At 53.0% G+C, this 12,454-nt stretch overlaps 1 protein-coding gene across 9 annotated transcripts in view; it reads left to right on the top strand.

Annotated features, from left to right (window-relative positions):
• Positions 1-12,454, top strand: part of PTPRE (protein tyrosine phosphatase receptor type E) — a 137,118-nt gene that overhangs the window by 107,310 nt on the left and 17,354 nt on the right. For all 9 annotated transcript variants that reach the window (XR_004425310.1, XM_033130541.1, XM_033130545.1 and 6 more), the window contains 4 exons: positions 2,600-2,690; positions 6,809-6,885; positions 7,527-7,563; positions 9,846-9,943. Coding sequence is in view for 8 of the 9 variants with exons in the window: in XM_033130541.1 (XP_032986432.1) it covers positions 2,600-2,690; positions 6,809-6,885; positions 7,527-7,563; positions 9,846-9,943 (303 nt within the window). In the remaining variant the exon portion in view is untranslated. The remainder of the gene's footprint in view (positions 1-2,599; positions 2,691-6,808; positions 6,886-7,526; positions 7,564-9,845; positions 9,944-12,454) is intronic.

Genomic DNA, 12,454 nt, shown 5'->3' with positions numbered 1-12,454 from the left:
TAAATCCCTTCAGGCCAGGAAAACCCCCTCTCCAGACAGGTTCTTCCCAGAGCCTCTTTCCCTGCAGGTGCCTGGGGACAATCGTACAGGGGAGGTGCCCCCAGGAGACCTCCCAGCACCATCCACAAGCCAGAACCGTCCCCTGGGCTTGCAGGGACAGCCCACATCCGACTCCTTGTTTGTTTTTCTCAGTTTGCTGCCGCCTGCCCTGCACTGGCTCGTGTGCATATTCATGGAAATGGAATCTCACCCCAAACAAACAAACAAACCCTTTTCAGCCAATTACATAATCGGACAATTAACCACAAGGTATCATTGACCAATTACCACTATGTGCACGGCTCACGCTTGGCACTGCAGGTGACCCACTTCCAGCACAGCTCTTGGGGCCCTCCCCCCGTTTCCCTTCAGCAGCTGGAGATGCGAGGCCCCTGGAAGACGACAGCGGGAGGAAGGGCTGGGCTCAGAGCGGGCAGGTACTCTGTGTACTTGAACCTGAGTCTAGGTTCCGTGCACAGAGCCCTTTGTCTCTCTCACTCCGAGTGACCCTCGGTGCCACCCACAGAGCCAGGATCATCACTGCATCTCCATCTGGAGCAGATGCCAGGGCCACGCAGCTGCCGAGTCACAGCCACTCACTGCCAGCCTCCACCCACCACACTGCAGCCGCCTCACCCTCCGAGGGAGAGGGAGGCTTCTTGGGGGTTTTTTATGTCTTTTTTTTCTCTTTAATTTATTATTTTTCACAGACTGTTTTTTAGAGCAGTTTTAGTTTACACAGGAAAATTGGGCAGAAGGACCCTCTTCTCCTTCCACACAGTTCCTGGGTCATTAACAGGTTGCATTCGTGTGCTACATTTGTTACAGCTGCTGGACCAGTACTGACTGTCGCTTCGGGTTCCAGTGTTGTACTTTCTGAGTTTTGACAAATGCGTTAATAACATCATGCGTTTACCATTATCATGCCCCTTTTTTATTGTCAGTGCTGGGGTCAAAAATCTTTTGGGTATAGAAAAATACAAGGCTCTGAAATGTTACCACACATTTCATGTGGAGGTTAAGTCAAGGTCAGTGTTAAGACAACTCTGATGAACAGTCAAGAACTCCAGGCAGAAGAGGGGCTGACCTGGTGCAGAGCAGACCGTCAGCCTTGCCCAGGCGCCCACCAGGCTGCCCTCCACACCAGCTCTGGCAGAGCCCTCGCCTCTGGACATTGGGTTTGGTGGCCCCAAAATGGGAAAGAGGACACCCCCTGGCAGGGGCTGAGTCTGGGACAGAGAAGCCCTCTGACCCGGGCAAGGGAGGCTCTGGGTACCCGTGGACAGGAGATCTGACTCAGCATCTCGGCTTTGACCCGTGGCTGCACTGGGAGGCCTGACCCAGCCTCCTGGGCACTTACCGGGGTGGGCGGACACGGAAGCCCTCGCTTTTCTTCACACTTGGAGAAGCGAGCACCCCCTCCTGGTCCAGGTATCAGCTCAGGCCAGACTGCGGCTCCCGCGCCGTGTCTGCCGGTGCTAGCCGGGTAACTGGACAAGTCTGTAACTGCCTTGGGGTTCAGTTTCCTCATCTATAAAGCAGGGCTGAACCTGCTGTCACCTAAGAGTAGGTGAGCTGTGAAGGCTGGGGCAGGTCACGCAGGTCCTCCCACAGGGCCTGGCACATCAGAATGCTTGATAAACATTTACACTAATTACTCGAGTTCCAGTGCCCCTTGTCCAGCCAATGGTCAGGTAGAATGTCAAAAGATGTGATTTGAGCTTCAGACGGCTCATTCCCACGGTGCTGGGAGGAGCTCCCCTGAGCGTGGAGGGGGTCCCAGCAGCGAGCAGCACAAGGAGGGCAGCTGGAGCCAACAGGAGTCAGAGGGCCTCCGAGTAGTGGCAAGGACCGCAAGTCAGGACACATGGCTTCACGTCAGTTCTAGGTCCCAGCACAGCGTTCTTCTCACACCTCAGTTTCCTCATCGAAGACGAAGGGAGGGTCAGGTGCTTCTGAAACGCAGGTTCCAGGGGCTCTTTCTAAACACACGTGCTGATCTGGGGTGGGGCTGCGGGTCAGCCTTTTCAGCACGACCCCGGCTGTGGCCGTCCCGCTGCTCCACTGAGCACACTGAGTCCTAAGCAAGGTGAGGACCGCGTGCTCGCTGTGCTCGTCCCTCAGCCAGCCCCAGTGACGTAGCACACCTTTCTGCTCCCTCCACACGTGTGTCCTCGCTCCCACCTCTCCTGGGTCAGAGCTGTGTCAATCAGTCTGGACGTATTTGTGCGGTGTCTGCTCTGGGCCAGGACGTGTGGGCTCCGGGGATTTGGTGGCAATGCACGGGCCAGTCCCCACCCTCGTGCAGCTTAGGGTCCAGCGAGAGGGTTGCCGTTTTGTCCACACCTCAGCTGGCCCCAGCAGACAGTACCTGAGGGCAGGCGGGCCTGTGTCTCCATCCTGTCTTTCCCGGTGCCTGGCACAGCCTCTGAGGCAGAGGTGGGGATGGACAGGGGACAGACGAGACGTAGTTGGCACAGAGACCCGTTTTCTAGGGAAGCTGATGTACCATGGTACAAGGATTCATCCCGTTTAGTGCTAACTCTGCATTTTTTTCCAGTCATTGCCATCTGGACACATACAAGGAACTTTCGAACAGGCCAATAAAGAAGAAAACCGAGAGAAAAACAGATATCCCAACATCCTTCCCAGTAAGAATTTACTTCTTTGGCATGATGGGTGGCATTTTGACTGAACTCTGCATTCCCTTGCAGCTGTTGGTGGTGGTGCCTTCCCGGGCGCCGTGGTGATCGGTGCTGGGAGGCCAGGGCCTGCGTGAGCACAGCTGCTCCGCGTTCACACCCTGGTCACCTCGGCTCCTACCTCCCACACGGACTCAGGCAGCCCTTGTTGGCAGGGGGGTGGGGGAGGAAGGGGGAGGACCTGGCTGCTAAGCCTCTGCCCAGTGTCAGAGGCCAACGGGGGGCCACCTGCACCAGCTGTCAGGGCCCCTCTGACTGGATCCTGAGCCCCAATCTGGGGCGGCGGGTGGCCCTGGGCTTCTCCTGCTCTCAGGCTTAGCGGTCTTGGCTACCAGCAGCAAGTCCCCTGAACCAAGGACAGAAATGACCAATAAGAATCTGTCGGGCTTTGGCAGTATTGTGGGAAGGCTTAGAATCCACATGATTTTAACTCCAGCAGCTAAAGGTGCCATGGACTGGGGAGGTGGCAGGGCAGGAAGCTGACAAATCTGCCCAGGGGTGTCGCTGGATAGGCCATGCCCCAAGGTTGGCATTCACATCCGGCCTACGTGCCAAGACAAACACCCGGCATTCCAAGCTGCCTTTGTAAAAGCTGGCCCAGGAGGGTTGTGACATCCTTCGCCTGGCCTGGACGCCTCCTGTCGGCTTTGCCCATCAGGCTGATAGAATGGCAGCATGGAAGGGTTCTACCGGGTCCAGATTTGACCGCTGAACCCAAGGGCTGCCCCATCCCAGGGAACCTCCCTTCTCGGGCACTGCGCCTGCAGGTGGAGGATGCCAGCCTCTGCGATCTCTTCGGCATGTTGGCTCTTGGTTAGGTTTTTAGGGTCAGAATTGTGTCCACCTGCTCTGTAAGCAGAAGAAGCTGTGGTCCATTCGATTTATGTAGTCTCTGGATATTTAGCCCTTGATAGAAATAATTCTTTCACCTTTTGCATGCATAGAATTCACATGTGGTTTTGCAGAGAGCCCCCTGAGCCTACGATCCAACTAAAACTAGAGAAATGAACCAAATCGCCTTCCATCCCACACGTATTTGTAGAGGAGGCCGGGGAAGCATGGGGGCGGGGCCGGCGCTGCTGGGGTCGGTGGTGCGGCTGAGCTGTGAGGATGGCTCCCACCAGGGTGAGGTGTGGACATGGTGAAGATGCCTTGGAGAGGATTTGCATTTAGACTGATGTGCCTTATCAGAGACGATGGCGGGAAGAGGGAGGCAAGTGGCACGGGCTGGGGCAGCTCCAAGGAGAGGAAAACCGTGCGGGAGGTTTGGGGTCTTTAGAACAATTGTGTCAAATAAAAATCGGGATATTTGGAAATTACTATAATTAGCCTAATTAATTAGTTTCATTCACGCTTTGATCTGTGGCGTGCCACGTGGAGGACCTCGTCAGGGCAAACCGCTCTCCTAGGTTCCTGGCCTACATTTATTTCTCTCTTAGTCGCTAAACCCTTTGTCCTTTCAAGGTAATGTTTCCATTGTGAATTAAGAGTATTTTCGATGGGGCCTGAATTCATGGCCAGGTGTGGGAATTACCTGCACCCCACCCCCTCCTCCCAGATGTGACAGCCCATGTGGGGCGCCACCTCCCCTGAGAGTCACCCCCTGGGGAAGGCAGGGCTGGCCTCCTGCACAGCTTCTGCGAGCTGTGTCTCCAGCTTGTACTACAGAGGAGGTGGGCATTTCCTGCAGGTACGGAAATGGGCAGGGTACAGGACTGGCGTTTGCTCCTCCTCCGTGAGTTCTCTCCCCACCCGAGGATCAGGGTCCTGCCCCCGACCCTGTGGCCCCAGAGCCCCACACCAAAGGAAATTGCAGGCGCTGGCAGTCAGCAGGGGCCAGGGGACTCTGACAAGACGAGATGCGTTTCACATCAGTGGGATGTTAGGTGTACGGAATGGCGGCGTGGAGGCACTCGGGACGTGCCGTGGCGATGGCCAACTGGGTGGCATCTGGCGTTTGGCATCGGCAAGACAGGCTAACTGAGACAGATGTGCGATTAAATTGAGCAGTTGGCCAGAGATGCCCTGGGGCCCAGCTGGGGGCCTGGGACAGGAGTGGCTGGATCATGGGGTGCTGTGCTCCTGCTCCCACCCCAGGGGTGAGACGCTGTTGTTACTCAGGGTGGGTGAGAGCCAGCAGGCAGGCAGAGGGGCTGGGGCCCAACTCCCACAGCCTGGGGTACCTTTCCTGCGTCTCCCCGTCTTCCCCGAGCCCAGGTTGGCTGTAAATTTACCAGGTTTGCAAGATGCCCCTGGGGCAGGAGCCCAGTCATGGATGTGGCTCTAGGAGCTCTGGAGACAGAGATCAGGTGTGCCCCAGAGGCTGGGCCATGCAAAGGCTCCTCGGCCAGTGGCGAGAGAGCATCCTCTTTTCTGGAAAAGCGCCAACAGCTGATAAAATGAGGAAATAATGTTTTTAAAGCAAAGTGTGACATTTTAGAATAAAAAGACAGGAAGCACTTAGAAATTGCAAGATTCTAAATCTAACCAAAAGTCTATTTTTTACCCTCTGCTTTCTATAACTGTCCTCAAAGCGTAAATGCTTCCAAATTATTTTCAACTAGCTTCTATATGTTCTGCCAGTGCTATTTCTGCCTCAGAGTTGCCAGCCCCTGAGCAGGAGGGTCTCGTGGCCACGTTCGCGCACGCTATGAGTTTGGGGTTTGACACCCTGACCACTCACCCTGTAGGGGCGTGACTGTCCCTGAGGGCTGCCCTGGCCCATCCTGTGTGAGCAGCAGGACACATCTGGCCCAGCGATATTGGCCTAGACAATGGGTGTCTGAGGCCACAGCCGCCTTCCGGGTAGACAGGAGATGACAGCCAGCGGGGTCTGTGCCCCAGGCCCTTATCACGGACACGCCCTCCTCGGTTTCAGTCCTGTGGGGACGAGGAGGAGACCAAGCAGGGGCAAGGACAGAATTATTAATGCAGTAAATACACAGGAAGTGCCCGCCATGTACCCAGCTGTGTGCCCAGTGCGGCATGAGTAACTCAGGGGCAGCTTCATTCCGGCCCTGGGCCGAATCTGGGTATCTTTCATGTTTCTTTTCCTGGGGGAAACCAGCCGCCTGCGTGCCAGCAGAGACCCCGGGCCGGGACACAGCACTTTCAGGGGCCCGTGACACATCTAATTTCTTTTAAAAGCAGAAAGAATGTATGACCATAATCCAGCCTGGATTAAATTCATCTTTATATTAACTATGAACACTTTCATAAAATAAAATGTCTAATTTTTTTATGGAAGAAGGGGCCCATGTAGGCAGAAGTGATAAGGACCCACAAAAGTCATAATGGGGCTCTGGATGAAAGCTCCCCAGTCTGTGCATGCAAACACACACACCCCAGGAACAACACATACACACTGTAGTCACATACACTCGTACACACACACACACAGTCATACATGCACACGTACACCACACTTACACACGCACACACACACTTATATACACACACACTCATACACTCACAATCATACACTCACACACCACACTCACACACAGTCATACACTCACACACATACCATGCACACATCACACACATACACACACACACACACACACACACACACACACACTGTCATACACAAACACAGCACTCCCTGGCCAGCCATCTCACTCTGGAAAACTACTTGTCCCCCAGGCTTGGATCTTGCTGCAGGTGGCCCGTTGGGTCCAGGTCTGTGGGAGCCTTGCTTACCTTCCTCTCTGGGGCAGACCTGAAGGATGAGAGTCGGGGTCTGGAGTCCCAAACCCCAGACCGAAATGTCCACTTGGCCAGGCATAGAGTAGTCCTCTCCCTGGGAGAGTGGACCCCCAAAATTCTCCTAAGTGCACGTACACTGGGGCCCCGAGAGTTTGGTCGTTGCACTGCAGGGTCGCACATTTTGCTGTCCTGTCTGCAGGCCGTGCCCAGTCCTGGACGCCGAGATCCTTGCCTTCCATCTCTCCCTGCCCTGATTGCAGCAGAAGGCCTGGTGCTGCCTTTTGTCGTGTTTAATACTGTAGAGGGAAGGGATGCGTGGCTGGTGTGATTTCATGATGTGTGTGTTTGTTTGTTTACAGATGATCATTCCAGGGTAAGCCTGAGCCCGGTGGATGGAACCCCCTGTTCAGACTACATTAATGCTTCATACATAGATGTAAGTCCTCGTTTTCCTGTCCCCGGCCCAGCAGGACACACACACCTGGACCATTTGGGGGTTCAGTGTGGATCATGACAGGGGGGCGCTTTCTTCTCTGGGTCCAGGAATGTAAATTGTCACCACCTTCCCGGGTGGTTTGGCCACAGCAAAGACAGCGTGGAAGCACTCTCTGAACTGGCATCTGGGTCCCAGGATTCATTTTTCAAGAAACAGACATAAGCACCCAGGATGTTCAGAATAGAACAGGAGGGACCAGTTAAATAACCGGTGATAAAACCATACGCAGTGCATTATTAAGAAGCCATTTTAAGTGAACCTTAAAATATATTTTAATATAAGTTATAAAAGTATCATAATGCACAGTATAGGAGATTTGTGCCTGTGAACCAATTAAAAATATATAAATGTCTGTATGTCTGTCTGTCTGTGTGTCTCAGACGATATTCACAGGGGGGGAAAAAAAAGACCAGAGAGGCGCATACAAAAATATCATTTGTTATTTCTGAAATTACTGCTGAATTTTCTTTTTTTTCTTTTCCAAAATTTTCTTGATGAATATGTATTGCTTTCTAACAATAAAGAAATCTTTCCAGTACACATCATTCCAAAAGATTATAAATCTGATTTTATTTTTCTAGGGTTACAAGGAGAAGAATAAATTCATAGCGGCTCAAGGTAAGCTTTTCTTGTTCCTTTCTGAACAAGATTTTGGTAAAAACGACGTGGGTGGCTATTGTTTCCTTGTTGGATACCAACAATACTGAGTGTGCGCGCACACGCTGTTAGGCTCACGTTGCCCGATATTGGTCTGTCCAGCCTTTCCCTCTGCACACGGGATGAAAAGTGGCATGAATCTCAGGGAGCCTTTGGCCTCTACTTGCAGCCATGATTTCCTAATGACGTGTGGTTGCTCCATTGACCAGAGGTGGCAGCACCTCCTCTGAGCTAGTGAGAAATGGGGGAGCTCAGCCCGCACCCCAGACCTGCTGTCAGGGTGGCATTTTAGCAAGCATGCCCAGGGTACTCTGCACATGAGAGTTTGAGGAGCACTACAGAGTGAGACGATGCAGCTCCCTCACAGTGCTTCTCAAGAGCAGAAGAGTGGGGGCTCCTGAGAGCATCGGCCCCCACTGTGGTCGTGGCAGACAGATGTGGGCCTGTGGGGCGTCTGTCATGTGCAAGCACAGGTATAACAGACATGTTAGATGTGCACTCACCAGTGTGTATGTGTACACACACACACACACACACACACACACACCTACACCTACTTCCACACCTGCGTGATTCAAACACAGGGCGCCCAGTGGTCCAGCGGCCACCATGTCAGCGTGTTGATACTTGCGTTAGATAACCCTGACTTTCTCTCAGCGGGCTGAGCTCTCTGTGTGGCTCCCAAGTTGTCGGGTTTTGGTGGGGGTGTGGGGGAAGGGAGTGAGCAGCTTTTCAGAGCATGGCTGTAGCCGACAGGCTGCTTTAGCCATGGAAGCATGCCGTCACCTTGCACGTAATCCACTTGGAATTTTTGAGAACTTTCTCTGCAGCATATAACCCAGCCACGCAGGGAGTGATGTCCCCAAGAGCTGGTGCTGGTGCAGTTAGGCAGCCTTGGAGCTAAAACTAGCTTTCCTGGACTTCCTCACTCCTGGGCAGGCGGGTCCCGAAATGCCAGGTGCATCACAGTCACCTGGGAGCTTGTGAAAATGCAGACTCCCTGTGAGGGAGGAAGCCGCACGTACACCCAGAGGGAGGGAGCCGCACGTACACCCATCAGGGATGTGTTTGGCTGTAGACTCTACAGAGAGGTCTTTCCTCTCTTGTAAGCAGACATCCCGTAGGAGGCAGCCCAGGGCTGGGACAGCAGCTCAGGGCACAGGGACCTCTGTCTCTTTCTCCTTAGGCTACGTTTCTCTGACCCTCAGGGTCACAAAGTGGCTGCCACACCTCCAGGCACTGTCTCTGTGTTCAGGCAAAGGCCAGAGGACTTTCTTCCAGGGCTACTTTATCATTTGTTCACCATCACTCACCAGAAACTAGCCCACAGCTCACTGGGTAACTGACAGATGAGATGTTCACAAAGGAAAAGGGGTTAAATGTGGAGGGTCGGTCTCTCTCTCTCTCTCTCTCTCTTTCTCTTTCTCATACACACACACACACACACACACACATTCTGATTCAGTGCTTCTGGAGTAGGGGGCTGATATTCTGAGACTTTAACCAGCACCCGAGTGGCCACAAACCACTTGGACGGTACCGTGTTTCCCTGAAAATAAGACCTAGCCGGACAATCAGCTCTACTGCGTCTTTTGGAGCAAAAATTAATATAAGACGCAGTATTATATTATATTATATTCTATCATACCCAGTATTATATTACCCGGTCTTATGTAAGACCGGACCTTATCTTCTAGTAACATAAGACCCAGTCTTATATAAGACCCGGTATTGTATTGTATTTATAATTATATTATATTATATTACATTATATTGTATTGTATACAATAAAAATATTGTAGATTATAAAGATCTTATAGTAAAATAAGACCAGGTCTCATTAATTTTTGCTCCAAAAGACCCATTAGAGCTGATTGTCCGGCTAGGTCTTATTTTCGGAGAAACACGGTAGCTTTACACCCAACCTCATTTGAATACCCATTATTCCCCATGAATATAACCAGCTGGGTCCCGTTACTTAGCTCCTTGAGGACTCCCCAGTTCCAGCGGGGTGTGGGGAAGTGTGGCAGGGTGTGATGCAGAGGCTAGAGAACTCCAGGTCCCCCTCAGACCAGGGTTCTGGACTTCTGTAGGGTGTGAACTGGCCCAACAAACCCTTTTGTATCTCAGAGAAGTTGGGGAACAGCCGGCCCTGTCCCAGGGCCAGAGGCCAGGGTGCCAGGGGCTGGGACCCGTGGGGAATTCTCTTTGTGCCTGACTTTGGGATCACCTTCTACTTACAGGCCCTAAACATGAAACAGTCAATGACTTCTGGAGAATGATCTGGGAACAGAAGTCTGCAACCATCGTCATGTTGACGAACCTGAAAGAAAGAAAAGAGGTGAGCCCTCTGACTCCTTGAGAATACTTTACTTTTTGCAGCTATTTCCTCGGGGAGAGGGTGCTTACCACTGCCTTTTCCTATTTCTCTCCCTTCTTATCACTGCAGAAGAAAAAAAAAGAGAGAAAAAGAAAACACACCACCCCGTGGCTCACAGCACTTTTGAAGTAAATTCTCTGGGTTGTCAGTAGCTCACTGTTCTAGACTTCCACCCCCGGCAGCTCTCACTCCAGGACGGAGGCAGTGGATTCTAGAAATCAGATGTTTAGTATGTTGAGCATAGAATGTGGTGGGCCTCAGACTATAACTAAGAATGACTTCCTGCTATTTATCCAGACTAGAGAAATACATTTGGAAAACAAGGAATATTGAACGAATGTTGACTTGTCATTCCAATATATTTCATTAGCTGTTTCTGATTCAAAAAGTCATATGCATTATAAGAAGATGAAACCGCTACAAAGAAGACAAGTTAAGCATGTTTATTTCCGGCATGTGACAGATACTCACTAGCACCTACCTGTCTCCCAGACAGGTACACACAGGGGTGTGTACAGGGAGCCAGCAGGCAAACTCGCCTCGTGCAATTTATATTCCCCGGGGAGGGGCCGGCGCCGAACAGAAAGCAAACAACAGTAGCTGATGTCAGGAGGTGGTATAAAAATATGGAGCGTAAAGGGGACAGTAGTCCGGAAGGGATGAGCCATCCAGGCAGGGGCATGGCTGGGCTAAGGCCTGGTGTGTGTGCAGCACTGGGCTGGGCCCAGGTACAGAGAGGCAGAGGCATTTCTATGGGTTCGAGGTTCACATTGGCTAAAGGGACACACCCCCCTATAGAATAAACCAGAGCACAGCATGAGTAAGGTTCCTGGGGCGTAAAGGAGCGGAGTCCAAAGGCAGAACCGCCCTCCATGGGTCGTGGCCAGCACAAGGCCGTGAGTGCTCACTTAGCGAGTGATGGTGGGGCTGGGTCTTCACCACTGAAGGGAATTTTACCAAATGCAGCCAGAGAGAAGCATCGGTGTGGCAGGTGTATGTGCCTGTGAAACCCTGAGCAACCTGCTGGGCCCCCACCCGGATGCCCACACCGGGGCCAGGATGGCTAGAAATGATCAAGGAGCTGAGCCTTGGGCTCCAGTGGCAGGCTGACACAGCGGGGGAAGTGGGGGCCTCTGGGGGCTTTCAGCAGTAAGCAGGGACGTGTATTTTAGGAAATGAGCTCATTCTCCAGAGTGAAGGAAGAATTGGAAGCCAGAGGGAGACTTGCTAGAGATGGGAGACTGTTATAGCACGTTCTAGCCTGTGGACCAGAGCAAAGGGAGGCGAGCAGGCGGAGAGGAAGGTCCGGCGTGGTGGGGACGTTGGTCCCGCTGGCCCGTGCCCAGTGCCACCGTGTCCAGGCACCAGGCCAGGCATGGAGCCTGAGAGGGCCTGCTCTGTGCCTCTGCCTGCAACACCTACTGGCAGGGCACTCCTAGCCTGTTCCTGAGAAGCTCAGGCAGCTTGGGGGTGGGGAGGGGCTTAGGGGAAAGGCTGCCCTTTGAGATGGAAATGACAGGACCTGGGGAGCTCGGTTGTAGTGGGAGGTGGGAGGGCAGGCCCACAGGCAGAGCAGGCCTTGAAGCAGCCTCCCAGTGCCACTGTCACTAGTCACACAGGAAATAGCCTCCAACCATGTTTCCGGTTGGGGTAGGATGGAGGTTTTTGTTTTCTTTTTAAGGGAGCTGGGACACGGTTGGGGAGGTCCCCTTCTCTGTGTGAGTCATACCCTGGCCATCCCGTCTCATGGAAAGAGTGACAGGAGGATACTGGGGATTACCAGGCAGGGACACTTACCTGGACGGGCCCCACACTCTGAGCAGATGCTGAGGCAGGACCCAGCCCTAGAAAAGGAGCCTCGTTTCCCTGGGACCAGCCACCACTGTAACCAGCTTTGGGGGGGAGATGCTTACAAACATGAAACACAATGAGACCAGTGCAGAAGCACGGAGACCCAGAGAACCCCCCCACCTCCCCCAGCCACCATTCTGTTGCTATGTTACGTGACATTTTTCTCTCTGGTATTACTCCGAAGCCTCCTACTGGATTTTTCCATTTCTGTGACTCAGAGCTGGCCTGCTTCCTCGTTTTGATTTTCACCATTTCACATGAAATCATTTCTCAATAGAGTTCCTTTTTCTTGATGCCTCACGTACTTCTGTTGTGGTCTCCTTGGCATTGGCATCCTGGCTGAACATTGTGAAATGCAGCTGCTCCGTCCTGTCATGATCTGACGTGGAGGGAGGGAGGGCATCGCTGTAGAGGGGGCCCAGGGCATGAACGCATCCACACGGCCGGCCCTGCGGGGCCCTGGAAACAGCCCTCAGCAACCTGAGCTGAGCCCTGTAAGGCCAGAAGCTCAGGAGGGTCTCCAGGGGCCCCGGGAGGCCAGGCCTGCCCCAAACCAGGGCTTTGTGTGCTTGTCCCCGCCTCAGGCCACTTCAGAGGCACCCCAGGCCAGGACGTAGGGTG

The sequence above is a fragment of the Rhinolophus ferrumequinum genome, chromosome 16 (assembly GCF_004115265.2).
Source record: "Rhinolophus ferrumequinum isolate MPI-CBG mRhiFer1 chromosome 16, mRhiFer1_v1.p, whole genome shotgun sequence".
NCBI lineage: Eukaryota > Metazoa > Chordata > Mammalia > Chiroptera > Rhinolophidae > Rhinolophus > Rhinolophus ferrumequinum.
This window is presented reverse-complemented; position numbering and strand designations above follow the sequence as displayed.